At 37.1% G+C, this 27,205-nt stretch overlaps 1 protein-coding gene across 1 annotated transcript; it reads left to right on the forward strand.

Moving 5' to 3' along the window:
- Positions 1–805: 805 nt before the first annotated feature.
- On the forward strand, positions 806–26,346 carry pdgfra (platelet-derived growth factor receptor, alpha polypeptide). Its single transcript, XM_084090466.1, has 29 exons — positions 806–1,030; positions 3,479–3,557; positions 3,785–4,045; positions 4,138–4,398; positions 5,999–6,168; positions 7,471–7,633; positions 7,838–8,024; positions 8,581–8,696; positions 8,842–9,126; positions 9,229–9,492; positions 10,287–10,417; positions 10,596–10,764; positions 10,899–11,088; positions 11,246–11,361; positions 12,467–12,593; positions 12,796–12,992; positions 13,695–13,789; positions 14,780–14,912; positions 15,286–15,390; positions 15,573–15,683; positions 15,921–16,074; positions 18,251–18,411; positions 19,968–20,083; positions 20,911–21,033; positions 21,182–21,293; positions 21,391–21,490; positions 21,586–21,691; positions 23,043–23,281; positions 24,334–26,346. The coding sequence occupies exons 2-29, from the start codon at positions 3,500–3,502 to the stop codon at positions 24,476–24,478; spliced, it is 4,395 nt and encodes a 1,464-aa protein (XP_083946592.1). The 5' UTR covers positions 806–1,030; positions 3,479–3,499; the 3' UTR covers positions 24,479–26,346.
- Positions 26,347–27,205: the final 859 nt, after the last annotated feature.

A 27,205-nucleotide genomic window follows, 5' to 3' on the forward strand; every position in this document is an offset into this window, starting at 1 on the left:
TTCAAATTTCATGAGTAGTGTGTCTTAGATGCGGTTTATTTAAAAAAGTAGGCTAATAAGTGAGAGCGAGTGAGAGACCGAGAATGACTGCTTTTGTTTCTTATGTTAGAGCGCCCCCTTGGATGCGTCAGCACGTGCCAATGACGGACCCACAATTTAGTGATTTTTCTCTGCTGAATGTCCCATTTCGCAACAACACTGCACTCGTCACAAAATTAACCTATAGTCTCCGAGAATCCCATTTGGTCAATGTAAAATGAGAAATAAAAATGACTGAATAAACACTGCAAAGTTGAAAGTGGCAGAAATGACAGAACAACCGCAAATGAAAGTCAGCTTAAATCAACATGCATAAAAGAAAGTGCAAATAGCTGCAGCAGCAACCACCACTGAAAAGCGCAAGCATCTAAAAGCTGAATATGAAGAATGAAGCGTGATGACAAGGTTAATCGAGTTACTGGATGTAATTGGGCATTCCCAATTCTTTGATTTCTTTCCTACCTAAGCCTCTATAAAAACACTTTTAATGGGTCACTTGACTTCATTGTCCCCCCCAAAAAAGATCCCTTTATTCCAAAAGGGCCCCCTCTTAGACTTACAAAAAACATATGGTCCTTTTCTTCCCTTCTCAACTTCTTTTCATGCACCTCCTTCAGAACTGCAGAGTACGGAGTAATCTGACTCCTCTTCGGAGCTGCAGTGTGAAAACACGGACTCTTATTTTGAAGGGACGCCTAGGGCAGAGGGAGAGAGGAGGGGCCGTTTCCTGAGAGTTATTTACTTTGAGCCAGATGATTAGTTCTCTGGGAAGGATGGACTGTAACATTGAATCAATTACAGGTTGCTCTTGCAGAGGCGCATTTGTGTGAGTGGCCGTGGTGCAGGACGGAGGAGCACAGCACAAGGGAGAGGATTACTACTGCTTTACAACTGAGGACCCTTGGGCTGATTAGAGTATTTTACAAGAGCTTTGCCATTCATTTTGGCTGTTCTTTTTTATCAAAGGGAACAACCAAAAGGGATTAAAAAGGTATTGTATGTTTCAATTAGTTTAATTAGTTTCTTTTGCATTTTCTTTCATGCGAAGTTTCCACCAGACGTTCAAAAACCTTTGAGCACAATTGCACTTACTCAGGATTAGACTAATTAAATCTGTTCTTTTATTTCTTCTTTTAACAATTGCATTTTTAATTTACTTCTTTTTCTCAATTTCCGAGACGACCAGTAAAAAGAAACAAAACAAAAAAAATATTTTAGCCCTAGATTAACTCACTGAATTATTTTACTTTTAAATGATAAGTGGATGTTAATATTTCTTTTTTTCATAAACGCTCACAATGGACAAGTCAATCATTCGTTTTCATCTCAGAAAAAATAAACGGATTTTTCCACTTTGATTCTGGACACCATCGAGGAGGATATATACTTGTTTCCCCAAAGGAACCGCATTATCGCTCGTAAAGTCAAAGCCTGGTTGTGCTGGATCCCAGTTGGAGCCACAGGCGCGCAGCTGGGGGTGTCTCAGCCCTTGGAGAGGCGCAGCACTGGCATCTAATGGCAAACACATTTCAGACTGGATTTTGAGCCTTGTTTACCCATCAACATTTAAATGGGATGCCCATGACCATTCTGGAATACCCTTCTTTGGATTAGTCAGTGGGATGGATATTTATTTATTGCGGAGCGATGAAGTCAAAGCACGACTGAGGAGTTTAGAAAAACTTCTGTGCCGCCTTCAAAAGTTCCGCGTCGATGATGAATCTACATGAATGGGGAACTTCTCTCACATCTGGATTAACTTAATGCAATTTAGGTAGTATTTACCAAGGACCAAGGAGACCATGTTGCTTTGACTAAAATAAGGCTGTAACTGGATGAAATAGCCTAAAATAGCCTTCTTTTTTTTCTGCAGCGATTACAACTGCTCTATGAGACTTCACCTCACCAGGCCATCTTTAGACCGCTTTCTTTTATTCCCATGGAAATCGTTTTTACGCGTGAAGTAACCGGGTGTTGGATGGCACCCCTCGCTCAGCTGTTGCCCGAAAGTGTCAAGCGCAGCGGATCGGGTGTGTTTGGCAGCCAGTTGCGCATCTGTGTGTGGGCGCCTGGTGATGGGGGGTGCGCGGAGAAAAGTGCGCTCAGACACCGCTGGAGAGATGAGCGGTACCAAAAGCGCACCCGTCTGCCATTCCAGAATTGATTCCCACGGCAATCCAATTGATTCCCAAATTGCGGCACAGAAAGGGGTCGACTAATTACAGTCTTACTCAACACCCCCGGATTCACCAAGGATAATTAGCTTGAGTGGGGCTGATATGAGCAAATGGCAGAGCTTCAGTCTTCTCTGGGCTGTAAAAAAAGGAAAAAGGAAAAAAAAGAGTTTTTCCCCCCTTCACTTTAAAGTAGACTTTGCGGTATCATTTTTTCACAAAAGTTTTAACGAACTGGATATGCTTTCATCAATTATTTACCTTGATTTCATTATTATTATTATTATTTTACAAGGAACCAATTAAATAGGTGGTGCATTTTTTAGGATAATTAAGTTTTGCAATAACAGAGCTGACCACTTCAGATTGAGTGACACTGGCTGTGTGCTGAAGCGCTGATGGAACCCAGGGGTCTGAGGATTAGACAGACAGAGATAAAACACGCGCGCGTGGAATGTCTGATTAGAAACTCGGCAAGGCAAGCATTTAAGACCAGTGACGGGACCTTTGGAAATCACAGGAACAAAAACAGAATGCAACAATTTGTGCTTCAGAACTGTAATCTTGTTTACGCACTTTAGTCTTATAGTTCATAAAACGTTTGAATATAATTGTTATTTCAGATGGCCAAATTTAATTGCATATTAATTTAGACCGAGAAAAAATGTAGATTTTAAATAAATGAAACTGTCAACCACTCATAACTCCCGCTTAGAGTCACATAGATTAAGCAGTACAAATATAAACCATTCTTAATACTGAGATGTGTCCATATGAGCTGTTATGTCTTATATTTTAAGATATCCGTATGGTTTAGGATTTTAAAAGTTAAAATTTTAATTCTTGGAACATAAAAAAAACACAAAAAAAACAACAACAACTCATATCTGTTGATTCTACTCGCTGTGGTGGTGTGTCGGGGGAAATGTGTAGGACTGTGTCTCCTCCTGCTGGTCAAACAGCTGAAGCTGAACAGATCTATCCAAGCGCTCCCCGACAAAGAGTCTGGCGTCAGTTTACTGACTGAACAGCGTCCAGACTCTTAAAGACCTTTTATGTCTTGGCACTGAACCTTTCCAAAACTTTCTACTTCCGATGACTACCTGAGCTAATAGAGGTTCATCTTTTACACTGGGTTAACCCAAACCCAGAACTGACACACACACAAAAAGAAGAAAAAAGTTATATATATATATATATATATGTATAATTTTCATATTTTCTTCAAATATTTAAAATCGTAACATCTTTCCCCCCCCTTTCAGCTGGGCACAATCAAAGTAACCATGGGATTCCTGGAGACACATCTCGTTTTGGGGATTGTCTTACTAGGGGTATTTTCAGGTATGTGGAATAAAAAAAAAAACGATATATATATATATATATATATATATATATATATATATATATATATATATATATATATATATATATATATATATAAAATAGTTTTGATTAATTTTTTATTTTATTTATTTTTTATTTTACTAATGTAAAAAAGGGTTATTTTTTAATATATATTTAAAAAGCTACAGTATAATTCATTGAATACATTAAATATTTCCCTGCAGATGTTTCAAAACCTCGGCCGGTCATTAATTCAGATAAAGATGAATTTATTCTGACACCTCATTCGGATTTCAACATCACATGCTCTGGAGAAAGCAGAGTGAGATGGGTCGAGCCATTACTGGACAACAGCGTAGTGCATTCCGGGTTTAATCACAGCACTTTGGTGATCACTGATGTTGAGGCATTAAACACACGTTTCTACGTCTGCGAATATGTGGATCAGCCTGAAAGATACGCTGATATCTACGTTTTTGTTTCAGGTACGTTATTGTTCACGACTACTGAATAGCCTATATTACAAATTATTAGCACATTATGTTTTTGTAAAAATTACACAACTCTTGTTCCACAGATCCTGAGGTTCCATTCGTGTCTGAAGTTGAACCTATTGTTGATGTAGATGAGATGGGCATGGTGACTATCCCATGCCTCGCTACAAACCCACATTCTCAAGTGATTCTCAGAGACCTGCAGAGAGGGGATGAGGTTTCTCTGTTTTACGACCACAAGGCCGGCTTTTTCGGCAAATTAGCACCAGGTCAATACGTTTGCGAGACGAGCGTGAATGGCAAAGCAGTGAGGAGCAGCGTTTATAATGTGCCAGATGACACGGGTAATTAATGCACAACAAATAATTAAACATTCAGAGTGTTTAGGTTACAACTTTAGACATTCTACCAACTATAAGTACACTGTAAAAAATGATATGATCAACAAGTTATGACAACATATATTTTTTACATTGCTTTAACTCAATTCAATTCAATTCAAATTTATTTGTATAGCGCTTTTCACAATACATATTGTCTCAAAGCAGCTTTACAGAAAGTGCATTTCAGAAATGTAGGCTACATAGAAAAATACAGTTAGTTAATCATGTATTAATTTAGGGCATAACATATCGCCAGCGTTGAGTCGTCTCTTCACAGGCGTCGAGTCGTCGCTTCACGGGTGTTGGGGCATCTTAAGGTTCCATGAGAGGCTGGATACATAAGTAAATATTAAGTAAATATTATTATATTTTAAGTAAAGCAAAGTTTTTTAATGAGTTATATAAGATTCAACTCATTTTTTTAAAAGTCAGTTCGATTTAATTTAAGTTGAAATGACTTAAACATCCAAGTTGATTGTACTTAAAAATTTAAGGCAGCAACTTTTTTTTTTACAGTGCAACTTAGCAACTTCATGTATCTCTCTCTAATTTACAACTATGTCAGCTAACTCTTAATTAGGGTCACTGTGATTTTGCCAAGTAAGACATGTTCCTGGATCAACATTTTTTATTGATCCTGGAGCAACATTCCTGTCTGGAAATTTAGTCCTAACCCTATCCCTACCTCTAAACCTAACCCTACCCATAACTTTTCCCTAAAATCAGAGTGAAATTATGGGTGACTAACACTGACGTAGAAGCACCACAGCCCGGTTGAAAGCCTTAACTTGACATAAACTGTAAACTTGTCCCTCAAATCTGATTGGTTGATTGGAATGTTTTCCAGGATCAACAAAGAAGTTGATCCAGGAACATGTTGTATTTGGTGAAATCACGTTCAACCTAGAGTATTGGTAGACTGTTAGATCAGGGTAAGTACAATAAGTTGACATGTACTTGCAAAAGTTACTTACAGTCAATGTCTGTTGGGGAACATCAAAATAAAGCGTTAGCAGATATTAAGCAAACAAGTCTATACTAATACTCTAATGACTGGTCGTTGACATGTAGTTGCAAAGTTACTTATAATTAGTAGAATGTCTAAAGTGGACTATTGGAATAAAGTGTTATCTTTTATTAGGATTTCTGTATAATGGGCCATAAAGTGAAACATTAGGTCATAGCTTTGACATTACATGAGTACCAAGGGAGATTACAAATTCTTGTTGACGAAGAGATGATGACATTTTGAGTTGGGGTGGGCTGCAGGTGTGAGATGCTTACACACACTTGCTTCATTTTGGATCGTCACACACCGCACGTTACTCATGAGAAGAACATTTAGTGGCTGTCGAAAGCCACTGCGAAAGGAATTTATACAGGAATAAATCGAAATGATTGATAAAGTGATTGGGTGTTTCTGCATTGGTCTTGGACTAAGTTTAAGTCCTTGCATCGAGTAACTGGTCCTGTTTTCACTCACACATGTTTTTATCATTAATAGAAGACTAGTAAGCAAAAATGAGTTTTATAACAGCATTGTTCATTGATTGTATTGAAGATGACGACGACGATGATGAACAGCATGTGAATGAGGATGAACAGCAGGGCTTCAGCATACAGCTAAGAGCCAGTATGGAGGATGTGAAAGAGGGGGATGCTGTCAATCTCACCTGTGAGACTCCTCCTGGAAAGGCTTTCCACCAGCAGTGGTTACATCCCCAAAAACAGGCAAGAACCTCAACTAAGAATCGTTTTTTTCTCTCACTCTCTCTTTCCCTCTCTGTTTTGTACTTCCCTAATATATGCAAAACTGGGTCCTCTGAAACTCTAGAACTGAAGACTTCTGATGTGATGCAGAGGTGTTTTCTGGTGTAGTATTCCTTTACTCTTTATGTTACAGTAGGAGAGAATGGAAAAATGTTATCTTAAAAAAGTGAAGGTAGAAACCTCAATGGAAAGGAATGACACTAATTTACTGTGTACTTTGACCTATGACCTGCACGTCCTGTGAGTGTTCAGGACAGATGTGTGTTTCTTACTGGTCTTGTGAATCCACGTGTGTGGGAATATAGAAAACTTTGCATGTTTAAGGAAGGATTTTCCTAATATAAAAGATGCCTGATAGTTATTTTTTAGTTTGTAATATTTTTTGTGTGTTTGATGATTAATGTGAGTTCCTAATCAAAATGTGTTCGTTTGATAGTTATTTATTTAGTTGTCATTTAGTTTGTATTTGATGATGAATGAGAGTTCCGAATCAAAAAAAAAAAGTTAATTAGTTAGTAAGTGTGTGTGTGTGTGTGTGTGTGGCCTGGTAAACCCTACATTATGGGGACAAAAGGTCCCTACAAAGATGGCAATATCTGAAATCCTTGTCCTTGTGGGGACATTTTTTGGTCCCAATGAGAAAAACAGCTTATAAATCAACTTAAGTGATGTTTTTTGAAAATGTAGAAGTTGTTTACTTGGTGGTGAAAGTGAGTTCCAAATCAAAAGAAGTTAGTTAGTTAGTTTTTGTGTGTGTTTGTGGGAAAAATGTGTTTATATTTCATTGTGATGTAGCTCACCATCCATGTTTGTTTTAAACGAGTCTGTCAGAAGCATTATCTTTAAAATAAGAGACATTGGTTTTTGAAAGCAGTGTGGAATAGTAGTTCCATAGAACTTCCAAGTCCTTGTCTGGTCTGGAGCTGTGTTGGTTCTGCTGGGGTTGTTTATGATGAGTTTGCTGTGCTTGTCTGATTGCAGCCCTTTAAAAGACTTGTGTAGAGCTGATTTATCTCCACCAGGCTGCACTGAAATATGGGTACAGACTAGTCCTGGAAGAGAATATGTGTTACTGAGGCTAAAGTACATCTTTGCAAAGAAAAGACTGATATAAAAATGGAGTAGGTTAAATAGATTATAGAAGGAAAAATAAATAAAAACAAATCCTGCAACTGATGTCTATCATCATTCCACATGTGCACAGTAAACACAATGTGTGTAATATTGCTCTTTATTTTCTCTCCTCGTTCTCTCACTATTCAGGCCAGAGAGGCTGTTCCGATAAAGTTAGCTTTCCCAGACAAGGTTCAGTACATCCTCAACATCCCAAAATCCTCTGTGGCAGACACTGGACGCTATGAGTGTTCTGTAACCAACCAGGCCACTGGACAAACCAAGTCCAGCAGCGTGTGGATCACAGTCCATGGTATGTACTTCCCTTTCTCACTTAGATTCTGCTCACCTCTGCTTTCACCATTAAAACCAGTAAACGGAGATGGGATGAACAGATGTGGTGTAGACAATCAATCAATGTTCTTTCTTTCTTTCTTTCTTTCTTTCTTTCTTTCTTTCTTTCTTTCTTTCTTTCTTTCTTTCTTTCTTTCTTTCTTTCTTTGCGTCCTTCCTTAAGAGAGCTCTTTTGTGGAAGTAATATCTAATGGTATTGGGCCAGCGGAGGTTGCGTCTCTTCTGGAGGAAAAAGAGTTCACCATTTACATTGATGCTGACCCTGAGCCAAAGGTCAGGTGGTTTAAAGATGGCCTTCAGCTGGATGACAGCTACATCTCCACCAAGACCACTCATCTGGGTGGCCTCAGGTAGAATTTCACAAAATTGCTCTCAAAATACACAATATTTTAATAATGTCTATTACTGATAATATTTCTATGAAATATATTATGAATGTATTTCTTTGATAAGATATTACGAAGGTTTTATGGGAACACTTTTTATTAACCTAAATAAATAAATGCTGAAAAAAGTATTATTTTTTTTATATTTAAAAAAAAAAAAAAAAAAAATACTGTAGAAATGTATTTTTTATACATTTAAAAAAAATATATCAAAATAAATAAATACTATAAAACTTAAAACTTACTAATTTAAAAACATTAACCTACATTAATAAATTGTACAAATTGTTTTACAGAATTTTATTTCAGCTTAAGGTTGATTTTTAAATATTCATGCAACTCGAAATATTATAAATATATTTGTATATGTACAAATTAACATTGAGTTAGATTGATAAATGCTGTAAATGTATTGTTAGTTCATAATACCTAATACATTAACCTTTGTTAACAAAGCTTTGTCACCAGTTTCATAATACCGCTCAAATAACTGTAATGATTATGTCTTTTTCTTATGAAGGTATGAGAATATTCTGGTCTTCCGCCATCCCATAGAGGAGGACAGTGGCATCTATGAGGTTGTTGCGTCGACTGGCTCCAGTACTTCAAGATTTTCATTCAAACTGCTGGTTGAAGGTATGATTACATAAAACAGCCAAACTATGTATGAAGTGCCTGGATTGATTCAGAAACCCAAATCTAAAGCACTGGTATGCATGAGATGTGTATGAGAAAATCAAATACTTGTTCATGTCATGATCAATGTTTTTTTTTTGTACAGCCATACACCCAGAGCTGCCACAAACAGTGCTGGCTCCAGTGATGTGGCCCCAGAGGGAGAGCATGGAGGTGTCTCTCCACTCAACTTTCAGACTCACATGTCGAGGTCAGGCCGAGCTCATTTGGCACAGCCCTGTTTATCTTCATGATCAGACCTCTGAAAAGAAAGGACTCTTCATCTCTACTGTGACTGTTGGCAATGCGACAGCTGCTCACACAGGAGAATACAGCTGCAGCTATGACAGCAACAACACTGAGGAGACCACCATCTACATCTATGTGCCAGGTAGCTAGTGATTTTTCTTTGCTGAATTGTTGTAGTGAAGTTGTTGGCGAACTGACGTTGAATTTCTTCCCTTCAAACATTTTGTTTCATCAACGCACACAGATCCACAAACACCGTTTGTACCATCCATGACACCTTTTGAAAACCATGTGTTGAGTCATGATGAAATGGAGATTCCCTGCCGTGTGACAGACCCCAGCGCCAGCGTCTCTCTGATTCACATTGAGACCAATCAGGTTCTGCCCAATGTCTATGACAGCAAGAGAGGTTTCGTTGGCCTCTTCAACGCTGGCACGTATGTCTGCAGGGCCCTCATTAAAGGACAGAAGCATGACAGCATACAGTACATCGTTCACGGCTGGACAGGTCAGTTTATTTTAGAGTTTTAAAAAATCAACATATTCTTAATCCAAATAATTTCAAAACAAGATTTTACTTGAGAAGCAAAATTGGAAAGAGGAATATTTTAATTGTATTTTTCTAAGGTTTTTGTATATATATATATATATATATATATATATATATATATATATATTCAAGAATGTCTAATCTAAATATCTAGTTCAGTCATGAAACTCTAGGAAGTGCAGGCTGATTGGTCCTTTGCATGCAATCTGCAAGCAATCACATTGTTACCGCATGGCACAAGATGACTGGCCTCTGCTGATACTGCAGCCAGTGAGATTGCTTCCTCAACATTTAAATAGTCTGGTTTATTGTTTGCTGTAAGCTAGTCCTGGAGCACTATCAGAGTTCCTCTGAAAACCTCCCCCAGCTCCACCTGCCTAGATCTGCTACAGGAATTATGTGTTTCTATTAATGCAGAAGCAGCAGATCTAACATGCTCACAGTAGTGTGTATGTGTATCTTTTAGCAGTAGCAAGTCCATACTTGCAACAATAATCAATAGCCACAGCAGTGTAGCAGATCTAGTCCTAGTAGGCTTCTACTCTGCAGAGACCAAATACATTAGAATTGCCATATTCAATGACATGCTTAAACTATTCAGAGTTGTCATGATTGGAAATATATCCATATATATATATATATATATGTTTTGGTTAAATGTTTCTGCCCTTTTTCAGGAGACAATGAATTTTGTTTCTTCCCCTGCCATGCATTAAACCAACTGAATTTGACTTTATTATATTGTTTCTCAGGAGGGTCTGATTTGAGAGTCGAGCTACGAGCAGAGAAGAAGGCTCTGCTGGCGGGTGAGACAATCACTGTTGACTGTGTGGCCAGAGGCAGTATGATGTTGGAGGATCACTGGAAATACCCTGGGAAACTGGTGAGATAAACAGCTCCAAAATAATAATAATAAAATAAAAAAATAAAAATAAAAATATATATACTTCACCTTCCCACAAATCTTGTTTAACCTAGATTAAATAAAACAAAATAATACAAATTCAAAATAAGTATATTTTTACATGCATTTATATTCTGCCTCTGTCGTTCTCTCTCAGGCGGATCGAGGAGTAAAGACCGTAAAGGAGAATGAGCGAGATCTTGAGATCCATTATACTCTGAGAGTGACTAATGCCTCACCGAAAGACAGCGGCGTCTACGCCTGCTCCATCACTAACATTAACAGCAACGAGAGCCAAACCAAACAGCTCACAATTACAGTCTATGGTACAGAGATCACATATACACTCACACAGACACACGCTATAAAATACACATGATTTTCAATGTTTAAGGCAGATTCACACATATGCATACGTGACAGTGATTAATTTGCATTCCTAATCTGCCCTTATGCACAGATCATGAGTTTGTGCACATAAATCCATTGATTGGTCCAGTGGAGACTACTAGGCTGGACGAGGTGCGAGAGTTCAGGGTGGACATAGAGTCTTTACCCGCCCCAAAAGTCACATGGTTAAAGGACGGCTCCGTCCTGGGAGACGTTGCTGTAGAGATCAGCACCACCCTCCTGAATATCAGCGAGACCAGGTGACCATAACTTCCACCTCACCAACCTCATCTGAGCACTGTGGCATGCTTACATCTTCTGTATTTACAAGTGACTAAAATTGCTGTACTTATGAATTGTATTTGTGCTTAAATATTTAAAAAGTGTTGATTTAAAACTGTTGTGTGGTTTGTTCAGGTACCAGGGTGTGTTGACCCTGATCAGGGCTAAAGCAGAGGACAGCGGGAACTATACCGTCAGGGCAGAAATAGGCAGCCTGACTACCAGCTACAATTTCTACCTTCAGGTTAAAGGTGGGACCTTTTTTTTCTTCTGTACCTACAGGTTGTTTCTGTCACTCCTTTGTTTACCTACATTTCCATGTGTTTGCTTTTGCCTCTGCTTGCTGTTGGTTTATCTCGATGCACCTCTATATCTTTCTTCAGCACTCTTTACATATATTTGCTTATGTTTTTCTTGTTGTCAACTGGAGGATCTTTGTCAAGCAATCTGTAGCTACATGTACTTACAGTACAAGTGCTGGATTTCTTATGTTCTGGATGTGTTCAAAACAGAGGTGTAGAAATTACTGAAAATAATTACACCATGTTAAAAGTAAAGGGTAATGTTTAAAAATGTTACTCAAGTTTCCACATTTAATTGTACTTAATTATGTTAAAAATTAGCTTTTGAAATTGACAGATGAAAACAAGAGATCTTTGTATTAAATAAACATTTAACCACAATTCAAGGCTCAAAAATAAAGCTCAAGGATACACAATATTAAATGGAAATTAATGTCATGAAACCTGTTTCCTGAAACATCAAACAAATCAATAACTCTTTGCACAGCATAATTGTTTAAATAAAAGTGTATGAAGTCATAGCTTCCACAAAGTTATAGTATATTTTTGTTTCAAATGAAAAAAGAAGTAATACATTATTTGTATCATATAAATTGTTTTGTAAAAAAAATATTAAAAATATTAAAATTAATATTAGAATATTGTGAAATATTATTACAATTTAAAATAACTGTTTTATAGTTTAATATATGTTTTTGTGATGCAAAGTAGAATTTTCAGCATCATTACTTCAGTCTTCAGTGTCACATGATCCTTCAGAAATCATTCTCATATGCTGATTTGCTGCTCAAAAACATTTCTTCCCTAGTGAAAAAAACAAAATATATTTAAAATACAGTAAGTATACTACAAATCCATTCCATTTGCTGCCTATTCATAATGTACTTGAAATATAAATACTTTGTAACATTATAAATGTCTTTACTGTCACTTTTGAATATTTTGATGCATCCTTGCTGAATAAAAGTATGAATTTCTTTTTGTTGCCAAAACAATTGTGGTGGGGCCAGTAAAAATGTTGGCAAGGAAAGTAAAAATCTGTCTCCTCTTACAGTTCCCCCTGTGATTGTGGACCTGATAGACATCCACCATGGCTCTGCTGCAGGTCAGGAAGTGGTGTGTACTGTTGCCGGCTCCCCTGTCCCTGACGTGGACTGGTATATCTGCAAAAACATTAAACAGTAAGCAGTCTTCCTTCTTGTTTCGCTCTTTTACCCTACAGGTATTGGAATACAGGTATTTCTGTCTTCCTTCATTTGATCATCATTTCTCACTCTTTCCTTCTATAAAAGCAGTCCAAACTGGTGACACAGTCACATCCCTAGAGTTTAAAGTAAAGGCACCATAATGACATGCTGACCTCACTTTTCTTTCTTTCACCAGCTGTGCCAACGATTCCTCCCAGTGGATACCGCTTCCGATCAACTCTACGGACTTCACTGTGGAACTGCAAATGGATGTGGACAACCACATTGAGAGTCACATCATTTTCCACCATCTTGAGAGCACGATTGCTGTGCGCTGTATGGCCAGAAATGACATGGGTGTTGTTTCACGGGAGGTTAAACTTGTGTCAAATGGTAAGAAGCCTGTTCTTGTCTCTACTGAGGCTGCTTTTTAAATTTTAACAGCCACAAAGTTGATTTTTTAAACCAATCAATTCATCTGAAGTGCTTTAAATCTCTTAGTGTCACTGTTTGTCATGCATTGAGGGTAAACAAAGTTTCAAGCTGATTTGAAACTAATTTGAATCACAGATGTACAGTTTATTTAGGGATGAATTCCTGGGAGTAGATTTGCACTGAGAATAAGTTTTGTTTGTTGAAATTTCATTCATTGTAAGGAAAGATCTCTGTTTGTGTGTGATTATCTGTTCATCATGGTGCTTTACACTCAGCAAATGCTACTTGTAGTAGTCCTAACATCTGTTAGCCTCATTTCGTGCCTGTCTTGTCAGGCTCCCCATGTCATTTTCCTGTGATAGATTTCTCAGGTGGACCGTCCACTGCGTTTAGAAACAAATCCATATGTGTTTACACTAGTTTCTGTTGGCAGGGGTTTCGCTTCACTAAGTTACAGCTTAAATGAATTGCTCACACTGGGCACCTTGATTAACACAGCATACAAAAGTGATGCATTTCAAAATATTTATACTTGTATGATGACATTATTAGGTACATTATTTTAGCTTTAGCACAAGGAAAAGCTAGTTTTGTTTCGGCAGTTTTCATAGATCAATTTTGTACCACCCTCCACCTCCTCATTGCTGCTGGTGTGTTCAGGTCCGCACTCAGAGCTCACTGTGGCTGCCGCTGTTCTGGTGCTGCTGGTCATTGTCGTCATCTCACTCATTGTGCTGGTCATTATCTGGAAACAGGTACTCACTCACTCATCCACTCACTCACTCATTCACATCGACTCATTCACTCACTCATTTATTTACTCAATCACTTGCCCATTTACTCATTTACTTACACTGACTCGTTGACTCAACCTTTCACTCACTCACCCTTTTAAATGCTTATTCATTCATTCATACTTACACTACCAGTCAATAGTTTGGTGTCTGTAAAAATCTTTTTAAGAAATTAACTTTTATTCCGCAAGGATGCATTACATTGATCAAAAGTGAGAGTACAGACATTTATAATGTTAAAAAAGATTTATGTTTCAAATAAAGACTGTTCTTTTGAACTTTCTATCCATCAAAGAATCCTGAAGAAAAATGTATTACGGTTTACACAAAAATATTAAGCAGCACAACTGCATAATATTGAAAATAATAAGAAAATAGTATTAGAATTTAGAATGATTTCTGAAGGATCATGTGACACTGAAGACTGAAAATTCAGCTTTGCCATCACAGGAATAAATTACTTTCTAATGTAGATTCAACATTGTAATAATGTTTCACAATATTACGGTTTTACTGTATTTTTGATCAAATCAATGTACCACTGGTGAGCATAAGAGCAAAAACATTAAAAATCTCACTGACCCCAAACTTTTTGAACGGTAATGTACCTATTTGCTCTTTATACAATCACTCACACATTCATCCACTAACATACCTATTCAAATATTCACACTGATGCACATATTCACAAATCCCCACTCTCTTAAATTCATTGTATGTAGTCACTCATGCACATTTGAGGTATGAATAGACAATGCATCAACACAGTCATATTAGCTTCTGTGAGGGCTGAAATGAGATTGTAAATTGAACATGTCACATTGTTTGTGTGTGAATGACACTTCTCACCTCTCAACCTGAGTGTGGAACAGCCTGACTGTCCTCCAGTATCTGTAAGCTCTGTTCCTGGCCACATACGAATCACTCTCTCCTTCTGCACCTGTGTTACAGAAACCACGTTATGAGATCAGATGGCGTGTGATTGAATCGGTCAGTCCGGACGGTCACGAATACATCTATGTCGATCCCATGCAGCTTCCATATGATTCCCGCTGGGAGTTCTCTCGAGATAGCCTTGTTCTGGGTGAGTCGCAGTTTTAGTGAATCAGTCCACCATGGTCTTGTCTTGTGGATTCAGTGTGGTTCAGCCATCTTTAAGTGACATTTTGTTGTGGTCGTGTGCATGATGGGATTGTGGTTTTGTAATCTGACATCATCACAATCTACTGCACAGATTATATTTAGGTGTTCTGTGTGGTGACTGTGCAGACTGATTGAGGTTTTTGACTCAAACATCCAAAATGGTCTTGCACAGGAAACCACTGTGGTAATACTGAATGTTACAGAAAGCGCTTTGTGTTTGCATGCTTTCTTACGCTAGATAATGTTTCTGTGGACTGTGGCATCCTATGCAAACGAGTTAAAAGTTTGTGTGTGTGTGTGTGTGTGTGTTGCAGGTCGTGTCCTGGGCTCAGGAGCGTTTGGGAAAGTGGTGGAGGGCACTGCTTACGGACTCAGTCGTTCTCAACCTGTGATGAAAGTGGCTGTAAAAATGCTTAAACGTGAGTTTGACTAGTAGTTCTGATTTGCATATATAAAATGTCTGGTGGGAGAGTATTTTTTTTTACAAGCAGGATAATAAACGCAGCAATATCTCATTTATGAATTATGATGATTATGATATTAAAAGCACATTTTTGTTGGGAATATGGTAATCTAATTGGTAATATGATTGCTTCCTCAGCGACAGCACGCTCCAGTGAGAAACAGGCTTTGATGTCAGAGCTGAAAATTATGACCCACCTGGGCCCTCACCTAAACATCGTCAATCTTCTGGGAGCGTGCACCAAATCAGGTGAAAATGCACAAACACACAGATAACAAAGACAAACAGACAGTCTCTAGGGTGGTGTCTTCTTGGTTTGTGGGTTTTTATTGTGTGGCGTTTTAACAGGCGGAGTTAAGTGCAATGTAGAACTTTAACCTCCTGCTTTTAGACATTTTACAAGTCTCTGAAAATATTAGACCAGTTTTATTAACACTGCTCTCAATCCTTCTCTTTTTCTTTCTTTTTGTCCATTTCTCTTTTCAGGACCAATCTACATTATCACAGAGTATTGTTTCTATGGAGACCTGGTGAATTACCTGCATAAGAACAGAGATGGTTTTCTCAGCCGCCACACAGAAAAGGGCAAGAAAGATCTAGACATCTTTGGCATCAACCCAGCCGATGAGAGCAGCAGGAGGTCAGCCAGCACACATACCCACACAAAAGATGTGATTTGCTGCATAATAAAAATATAGTTTTTAGGTCAAAACGTGATGTTAGGAATTGCTTTTGTTTAGCTCTTTAATCTGATTGAAGATTAGGGGTGTCAGGATTGCAGTCTAATTGGGTAAGTGAAGACATTTATGAGAGGAGAGAGATAAAAGACGAGTAAAGAGGTAGAGTAGGGCTGTCGCGATATACCGGTATTGACGATAACCGTGATATTTCAAATGAATAGCACACATATGATAATATGGCACATCAATTATCTAGTGCCAGTCTCTGGTTAACATCCCAACGTACAGTAGGTGGCGGTGTTGCACCTTAACGCTGGTTGCCACCTGTCATAAAACGCAAGCAGTCACAGCGCGCATCTACTACTGCCGCGTAAAAGAATGTCTTGGATATGACAGACGAGACACTCTACCCACAGTCCAAGAAAGTTAGCTCGCCAGTATGGACGTTTTTTGGATTCAGCTAAAATGACTCGTTAATCAGAAATGTTACATTAACCTGTTAACTGCTGACTCCTTTTTATTTAAATGGGGATAAATGAGGATAAATGTCTAATGTTTCCTCCTTTTAAATTGGCAGGTAATACCTTGAGAGTTTTGAGCAAATATAAGTGTCTTGGACATCTCATTACAGACCAGTTGAAGGATGACCTTGATGTTTACAGGCAATGCCGTTCTTTATATGCTCAGGCGAATAGTTTGGCTCGCAAGTTTGGTGGGTGCACAGATAGAGTGAAAGTTGCTTTGTTCAGAGCATACTGCACTCCTCTACACAATGCACACTTATGGTCTAGTTTCAGCAAAGCTAGCTTGCATAAACTCCAGGTAGCTTACAATGATGCACTGAGAATTCTGCTGAGAAGACAACGCTGGTGTAGTGCCAGCGAGATGTTTGTGGCTGCAGGTGTTAATACACTGCAAGCCACATTGAGAAATGTTATGTACAATTTTTTATGTCGGCTGAATAACTCAGAGAATTACATAATTATGGCATTGACCAGCATCAAGTTTAGCACTACACGGTATAAGTCCAAGTTATGGAAGCATTGGTATAGTTGTCTCCTCTGAAGTTTTTATTGTATTGTGTGTACTGTCTTGTTTTTATTTTGGACCTGTGAGTCTGTAATAAAGTTTATTATTATTATTATTATTATTATTTGACCCAAAATAGGACGACGTGAGCATTATGGAGCGCTAAACTCTCACGTGTAATTTATGTTTCATTCATACTCAACGCCGGAGGACTGAAAGACTCATGAGTAATAAGTTCCAGGAAATCCCTAATATAGACAAAGACGTCCAGTGATCGCTGTAGCTGAATAAAACGCAGATATACAGCAGACACCTATTGAAGAAGTGCATACATTTTTGGTCAAGATCTTGTATTGACAATGCAAGAGTCAAGCACTCCGTAAAGTCTACTCCAGCACATCCCAAAGACTTTCAAGGAATTTAAGGTCTGGACTCATGTGTGAAAATGATTCTTCATGCTCCCTCCCAACCATTCTTTCACAATTTGAGCCTGATGAATCTTGACATTGTCATCCTGGAATATGGATGTGTCTTCATATATGGTTGTTAAAGAAATGAAAAGCTACAGACTCCATCAGTTAGGGTTAGAGGAACTGTTGGCAAACATAGAAACATAATAATCACTGCAATAATGACCCAATCATTGACTATTAAGCATTTGCCTATTTAACTTAACTTAAGTTTTTTAAGTTTACAGTTTTTATAAAATATGTATATTTTATTACAGCTTTATTTTAATGAATGAAAACGATTTTTAATAGTTTTACTTTTAGTTAACAATAACAACACTGCAATGAGCAGAATATATGCAGTGCTGCCTTCATTTGTCAAAAATTAGGTATCTTTGGAGGCAGTATTATGCTCACAAGGTATTGAAACTAAACAAAAGTGAAGTTTGTCACCTTTAAAAGAAAACTCAGGTGGTTACTGGCTGTATGCTGTAACCCACAGTGAGAAGATTGGTGATCTAATCTCTACACATTCACTTATAGTACAACTATTCACCAACTATACAGATAGTGTGAGTGTTTTCATTTGGCTAGTGACCTTACACAGCATTATGTTCTCCCCAGACTTATTTTTTTCTGTATTTATGTGTGTGTGCAGCTACGTCATCCTGTCTTTTGAGGGGAAAGGTGATTATATGGACATGAAGCAAGCAGACACCATGCAATACGTCCCCATGCTGGAAATGAGTGAAGCTTCAAAATACTCTCCCATCCAGAGATCAGACTATGACCATCCTCCCATTTACAGACAGTCAATTGGTAAGATAACTCTTTTAAAGGAATAGTTCACCCAAAAATGAATATTCAGTCATCATTTACTAACCCTCACTCTCATGTTGTTTCAAACCAACATGACTTTCATTCCTCTGTGGAACACAAAAGCAGATATTTTAAAGACTCTGCTTTTTTCCCCATCCAAGAACAATGAATGACAACTGAAGCTTTTAAGCTTACAAGGCAAGCCATGTAATTCCAGAATAAAAGCTAATAATGGCTGAATACAAACAAAAGAATATGATAAAAGAATAATGAAGATTACGCCTCATACCCGCAGAGGTGTGGAAGGTTTGTCGAGGGAAAACAATAGAACATGAATGGCGCAGTTCTCCTTGCCAGGCAATAGAAAATAGACTGCAAGTAGATGTTTACAGGGCAATCAAATTATGTATTAACATCTTATCAGCCTTCTCTAAATACTCACATGACATTGTCTTAGAAAATGCGTCATAAAATTAATAGTTTTAGAGATATAATCCTCATATTTGAAATGAAGCATGAGCAGATTTGTGGCTTCACTTTCATTTTGGTTATAAGTTGTTATACCACATCCACATAATATTTTTATACATTTAAAAAATATATTCTTAATATTTGTTATTGTTTTTATGTTTGATCTTATATTTCTCCATATTAATAACCCAGTCTTGAACTGTAAACTCTTAAGTGTTGGCTTTCTAAATATATGTTGGTTATGTGTCTATTCAGAATGACCATAAAAGTATCATAAAGACTGACTTGCGTGCTATTGCACTAGCTATTTGTACATATATGTATGACTATTGCAAGTCTTCTGAAGTCATATCCGAGCTTTGTGTGAGGAACTGGATTATTCCGACCAACTGATTAATTGAAAAGATCTTACTCCATGAATGATTATTCCCGAATCATTAACTCTTACCAAGCAGAGCTGAAGCGCATGACAATATTAACAGTGGAAAAACATCTTCAATTTTAGACTACAGATAAATTTACAAAGCTATTGTATGACTTTAAAAAGTTTGAAAGCTCTAATTCATTGAAATTGCATTGAAAATAGCATGAAAAACCATTTTCTCCCTGTGTGTTGTACGGAAAAAAGAATGTCATACAGGTTTGGAACAACATGAGGGTGAATAAATAATGACAGAGTATTTATTTTTGGTTGAACTGTGCCTTTAAGTATAAATCACATCTCCACCTCTTTCCTTTTCCTGTTCTGTTTTTTCATTCTTAATCCTTTTTTTTTCTTTTGGCACTTTATTTTTCTGTCTATCCCTCGTTTACTGCACGTACTCCCGTTGGTTTGGCATGTTGTGGTCTGGTTTGGCTTGGCTGGTTGTTGTAGGAAACACACACACATACACACCGATGTTTAGCTAGTGATAGCAGAGAGGTCCACCCATGTCACTACAGTCCGTGCACCCTGCAATTACAGATGGTAATTGTAGCGCAAATGTCTTAATGCATCCATCTGCCTGCCATTCCTCAGACTTTACACATGCACAAAATCATTTTGAGCATGCAGTTCTAATTTAAAATGTTTGTGTGAATAACAGACGGTGAAGTTGAGAACCTTCTCTCAGATGACACCAATGAAGGCCTGACGACAGTGGACCTCCTCAGTTTCACCTATCAGGTGGCTCGAGGGATGGAGTTCCTGGCCTCTAAGAACGTAAGTTAAATCCTGTTTTTGCAGGATAACTGCCTCTGTCAGTTTAGTCTGTAAACATTTGCTTCAAAACACTTTTGATCTTGCTTATGCAGTTTAGACATAACATTAAGACATGACATTATAGTGATTCTGGATGTTTTTGCGGAGGAGGTGACTTGATGGTAGGTTTCTATATTTGAGAAAATGGTTGCTTGTATGCACTGTGGCTGTATAGTTAAAATACGTAGGATTGAGGGTTTGCAGAACTTCCCTGGTAAACTGAAACCTCTCAGTAAAAACGATGCTGCTATCATTTCATGTTATGTTGAAGCAACTATTAATTAGACCTCTTGTTTAAAATTCGGCAACAGAGGGTTTACTAAATCTCATCTCACAAAGGTGGACTTTCTAGACCACCCTTGAAGATAGACAGAGAGTGAGGGAGAGAGTTGAGGAAAGTTTGAAAATAATAGTTCAAATAAAACCGATTTATAAAACTGCTTATAATTAAAAGAAATCCTGATAAATCATTTTCAAAGAAATAATATAATGTGTGCCATTTAAAAAAAATGTGTATAACTATTTGTGTGGCACTTTATCCTTTTGTGGTTTAAAAATGTCTTAACATAATGCTAAATTATATAGAATATGATATCAGTATAGTATAAAGAGAAAAACAAATGTTTGAGCCTTTTGATGGGGCTGTAAGGGTACATGACAAATGTGTACAAGACTGTGTTAAGTATATAAATATGTTCTATCTCAAATAAATTATTTTTTCTATATAATACAACCCACTAAAACTGAACTGAATCTCGTTTACTTCTATTTGTCCCTGTTTCACACAGTGTGTACACAGAGACTTGGCTGCACGTAATGTCCTGCTGTCTCAAGGCAAGATAGTGAAGATCTGTGACTTTGGGCTGGCCAGAGACATCATGCACGATAACAACTATGTCTCCAAAGGAAGTGTGAGTGGTTGTCTTAGTCCTTATGTGGTGTTTTTGATTAATCATCTTAGATTATGGATATTTCCAGTGTATTGACATGCCCTATTTTGGCAAAAAGAGCTGGAACAATCGTCTTCTAATACTTCGTCTTTTTGTCTCTCACGCGCAGACTTTTCTTCCAGTGAAGTGGATGGCCCCTGAGAGCATTTTTGATAACCTGTACACTACACTCAGTGACGTCTGGTCTTATGGCATCTTATTATGGGAGATCTTCTCTCTTGGTATGATTAATATGACCATAGATTTTTTTAGCATTTATTTACAAACTTTACAAATGACAAGTGCACAGTATATAATGTGTTTTTGTCGTTTCTGTAGGAGGGACACCTTATCCAGGTATGGTTGTGGATTCCAGCTTCTACAACAAGATCAAGAGTGGATACCGAATGGCGAAACCCGAGCATGCTTCCAGTGAAGTGTACGTTCCATCTCAAAGTTTGCGTGACTGCTTTGCTGTGCTTGGCTGCAGTTGCCGCAGATATCTGATATGTGCTGTTGTTTGTCTATGTGCAGCTATGAGCTTATGATGAAGTGTTGGAACAGTGAACCAGAGAAGAGACCGTCTTTCCACGGCCTGAGTGATACGGTGGCCTCTCTGCTGCCCTCAGGATATAAGAGGGTAAGCCTGCAACACGGACACTAGATTGAGATTTATCACTCTCAAATGGTCTCAGTTTTATTTAGGATGAAATCATTTTTAGGAGAGAATATTTCTCAGTCATTTATTAAAACTATTTAATTATTTCTCTAACTAAAATATTTGTGCTATTATTATAATATAATTGAAAAAAATATTTGAATATATTTTTATTTTAGAAATGTATATATATTCTTAACTAAAATAACAATTATTTTGAAAAAAAAAAGAACAAATATGAACAAAAATTAATAAAATAAAAATTAATAAAAATATCTGATGTTGTAATTAATCTCTTTCAAGACATCTGAACCATGTATTTTGCCAAAAAGAACCACCAAATAAGACAAGAAAGGGGGTATCTGATTGATATATACAAAAATAACTACCATAGCCTTGTAAATGAGATGTTTAGGGTTGAGTTAATTTAACATTTACGACACCACACTAATTAATAATGTTATAAGGGATGAAATCTAACCTGAAACTAAATTAAATAGCAATTTACAATTTCCAAAAAATGTATTTATGCTTCATGAAACTATCTAAAACTAAACTAAAATTGAAAACTATAATATAGAATAAAAAAAAAACTATAATGACATGTCCCACCATGCCCTAATAAATGGCCCAGATAAAAGTATGGTGGAAATGGCTTCCCACTTCCTGTAGCTTAAATGCAGTGTGTCAAACTGGGCTTTGAGGCCATGGCTATGTCTATGTCATCATTGGCAAAACTGCCAGACCGCTAACAGAGATTAGCACACCAGCGCACCAGCTGGATAACGCCCCAGCAAGGCGAAACCCAGCAGTGCTAATGACCAGGAGCATACAGTTAGCGTCCGCCAGCTAGCCATAATTGTTCTATTAAACAGACACCACACGTGGTACTTCAAAACTCTGCTTCCCAGAGTCACATGGCCCAGGGAATAACTAGCTCCTGTTATAGCACCTTGGGCAGGGGTGTGGTGGGAAATGCGGTTCGTAAATTGGCCTGTAAGCCCTCAAGTAACCACAGAACGCTTGGAGAAATGGGGCAGAACTTCGGGGTTGAGCAGTGTTTATGGTGGCGTTGAAGTGCTATTTACAACAACCAGAAATGATTCAATTTCTCCCTCATTTCCTTCAGTACGACGCATTATAAGAGAGAACGGCAAGCTTAATTTGAGATTAACTACAATATTCATGTCACATGAATCCTATTCAATAAACTCGTTTTTCTACTTGTTATTGCTGTAATACTCTTTCAGTTGTACTTTTATGTTTTATTTGTATAATTTTATATGATGTTTTACATATTCAAATGTTATTTATTACTTTTCTTGGTGTGCAGTGTTATGAACGCGTGAATCATGACTTCCTGAAGAGCGATCACCCCGCTGTGACTCGGGTGCAGTGTATTGACAATGATGATGCGTACATGGGCGTGCTCTACAAGAACCAGGGCAAACTAAAGGACCGCGAGAGCGGCTTTGATGAACAAAGACTCAGCTCTGACAGCGGTTACATCATTCCTCTGCCGGACCTCGACCCACTGTCAAATGAAGACTACAGCAAGAGGAACCGGCACAGGTAGCCCACAAATTACATTATATTCTCATAGGTTAGAATGATGATTCCAAAGAAATTAATACTTTTATTCACTAAGGATGCATTAAATTGCACTTTTGATCAATTTAATGCATCCTTAGTGAATAAAAGTATTATTCTTAAAGTACTTTTTTTTTAAAATCTTACTGACCTCAAACTTTTGAACTGTTGTGTATGTCCAAAATTAATGGACAAAATTAATTAAATGTTACAAAAGATCTCTATTTAACATAAATGCTGTTCTTTTGAACTTTCTATTTCTCAAAAAAAAAAAAAAAAAAAATACCTGGAATTTTTTTTATCACCATTTCCAAAATAATATTAAGCAGCACAACTGTTTTCAACATTGATAATAAGAAGAAATATTTTTTGAGCACCAAATCAGCATATTAGAATGATTTCTGAAGGTTCATGTGACAAAAAAAATTGCTATTGACAATCTCATAGTATAAATTGTTCTTTTTTCTACACAATGTATTGGCCACCATATCGGTATTGGCCGAAATATGTTCATTTTTAATGTTATTGTAATCAGTCCGATGGGAATATTTGGCCGATATCTTAAAGCCGATAAATAAAATATTATTTCCTTAAGCTGAGACACTTCAGATGCGCATTGTTCGCATCCATGATGGTTTTGAATTGCTTGAATATGATTGGAATTTTTTTATTTATTTTTTTGGTAAGGAAAGTTGGCCTTCATTGAAGTTAATTCATTTTAAAACTTACACAGGTTCAGACTAGTTTGATTTATGTTGAAGTGCTTGGGACATGGCTTTTAATGGTGAGACTTTTGTTTAATCAAGCTCTCAAAAATTATATAAAAATTAGGATTTAGATTTATCGGCCAATATATCGGTTATTGGCTTTCAAATTTAAAGAATTATCGGTTAACGATATCGGCCAACATTTTCATATCGGTGCATCCCTACTTTTTTCTTTTAGCATTTCAACAAAATGTCATATTTATGACATATTTAAAAACTTTCCAGTACAATATGAATGACTGAACTGTCCTCTCTTTTTCTCTGTAGCTCTCAGACGTCGGATGAAAGCGCAATAGAGACAGGCTCTAGTAGCTCCATGACCAAGCGTGAAGGAGAGACCCTGGAGGACATCACCTTGCTGGACGAGATGTGCTTAGACTCAGGAGATCTGGTGGAGGACAGTTTCCTGTAAGAGAAAGATGCAAAGAGAGAGAGAGAAAGACATCTACAGACTAATTTTACTCTGATCCATTACAAGTTCATGGATCTCTCCCTGCGTCCTTCAATCATATTTTCCTCACTACACTCTATTGGAGCCTTCAGAAGAAGAAAAAAAACTTTGATGCGTGAATGTCATTGATGTTTTTGGATTAGACATCGCCCTCTACAGGTCTGGAGGAATGAGCTGTGCACCACAGGACTTTATGAGCGCTCTTGATGAGGCTCAGTAAGTGGTTAAGTGACTCTAATGGAGCTAAGACCAATGTAGGGGAAGTGGAGAAGATATTTGTCTCTGTATATCATTTCTGTATGTTTGTAATGTGTTTGTTCGTGTGTGTCAGTGAATTATATGATCTGTATTTTGACGGGCATTCCGATCAGCAATATAAGCATGTCATTTAAAAGCATTTCAGTGACCTGAGTGGTTTCACAACTGCTACCTTAGAATGAATCCATCTGAGCTACTAAAAAACCACTATAAACACTTAAAAACCAGCATAACTGAGTCAACATTCAACTATTTTGAATCAGGCCTGTTTTGTTTTTTGCCTCTCCCACATTTTTACAGAACCTTATGTAATTTGAGCAGTAGTACACCAACTAAACAGCACAGACCCTGTAAGACATATAGGTTTAATGTAACTGATCATATATCGTCAATGTCTCAATAAGTGTGGCAGTTTGAATTTTATTTTTGTACTATTTGGATAGAAGGGATATATTATTTGTGAATACTGGGTTCGGAATTTATGTAGTCCTAAATGAAGAAAATGGCAACTGTGTTTTGACCTGTGAGTCGCATTGTATTTTTATAACTTCAACCTTTATTACCTTTAAGTTGCTGATATGTCACTATTTATAACATCTTTATGTGTGGCCAAAGTTTTTACCTAACTGAAGCAAAGAATTTTCTGATTTTGTAACTATTATGTTAGTCTGAGGCATTACTGATATTCAAACCTAATCTTTAAAAAAAAGATGATCCAAATGAAATGGCTTATCTCAAAGAGTTTCACGGCATCTTTGTGGGCTTTTACCTAGTCTTTGAAGCTTGTACTGCAGTATAGTCATGAGGAAAGACTCTGTGAATTAGTGAAATCACTTGCGTATGTTTGAAAGTCGGTACCTTTTTCAGTTTTCTCTGATTCTGCTCCAAGTTGTACCTGTCAAGTGGATTTTATGAGCATTCAACCAAATGGAAATAGAGATAATCATGCCCTGCCTGAAGTGCTAGTTCGAAGTCCTTGTGAAGATTTGTGTTCACCCCCCACCAAGAGCGATTAAAAAAAATCACAGTGTAGATAAAATCACATAGCCAAATCCTGTAGTCTTGAAGCATCTAGAGACACGTCATTTAGATTTTCTTTACTTTGATGTTATACATCACTGTTTGTTGTAAGTGTGTATCATTGTATAACAGGACTTCAGCATATCACTGCCAGCCCCCATCTTCACCCTCTACTGTGGCACGTCAGGAGGAGATATATATATATATATATATATATATATATAAAAAACTGTTGCACTTTTTAAAACTCTTCTTTTGAATATGTTATAGCATTTCATTACTCTGCTTTTTGTGTGTGTGAGTGTGTGTAGACGTAGAAAATGTGTCTATGCTGAAAAAGGAAGGTAAATGATTCCTAAAGAGACAGTAGAGTGAATGTTGTTTTGCAGGAAGAGGGGAAACAAAGGAGAGGTATGAAGTATATTCTATGGTACAATATGCGTAATGCTAGGTAGTTATTCCCTTTAACAGATGTTATTCTTTTGCTATAATATGCATTATGACCATGTACATTCAAAAGATTTATATTTCAATAAATGAGATTTAATTGACTCTGTAGTTGAGCATTTCTAGCTTTAAATTGTATTGTATTTTTGCTCTGATTATAAATAACTGATGCAAGAGTTTCCAACCAGACAGATTTACACAACATTTAAGTATTTGATTGATTATCTCATATAAATAAAAAAATCTAATATCTGGAATATTGCTATAGCACAATAAAGCCTGGCGTACATTCATACAAGATTCACCCGTTTAAAGAATTTGGGGCAAGTTGTCTCATGTTGTAGACTATACGTAATTTTAACTTACATCATTTGTTAAATAAAGTTAGTGGGGTTTTTTTGTTGATATTTATATAATAAAAATATAATAAAAAGCAATAGAAATTAAATTAATAAAAAGACAATTAATTGACTATCAATAGAATAAATCTACCCTGATAAATATTCACTGGAGTAAGAAGTGTGACTGTGTGTGACAGTCTCCCCTACAAATTATGCTAATTCTATGTAGATTTCTATTGAAGAATGATGTTGTAGTGATGCCATATGGCCACTAGAGTGCGCAATGACATCATCTGTGAGTGTGTGTGATTGTGAGAGCGTACTGTTTGTCTGTCCTATGCCTGTTTTTTTGTTTAAATATTGTTACAGCTGGAATTCTTGCGGAACCGCCTCCGTCTTACCTCGTTAAACATCGAGTGAGTTTCTGGTTTTACAACAACAGGATATGCAAATATATGGATTAGGGAAGAGAACGAGAGAGGGTTTTTGATAAATGTGAAATGGGTGCTGTAAAACGTTGTTTATTTAAAGGCACAATGATTTTAAAATAGTCATCCCCTATTTGGGAAAACCCCCTTTTAAAGGATATCTCTGACGAGGCCCAGAAAATGTTGCTGTATAC

Source organism: Abramis brama, assembly GCF_963993115.1.
Source record: "Abramis brama genome assembly, chromosome: 18".
Lineage (NCBI taxonomy): Eukaryota > Metazoa > Chordata > Actinopteri > Cypriniformes > Leuciscidae > Abramis > Abramis brama.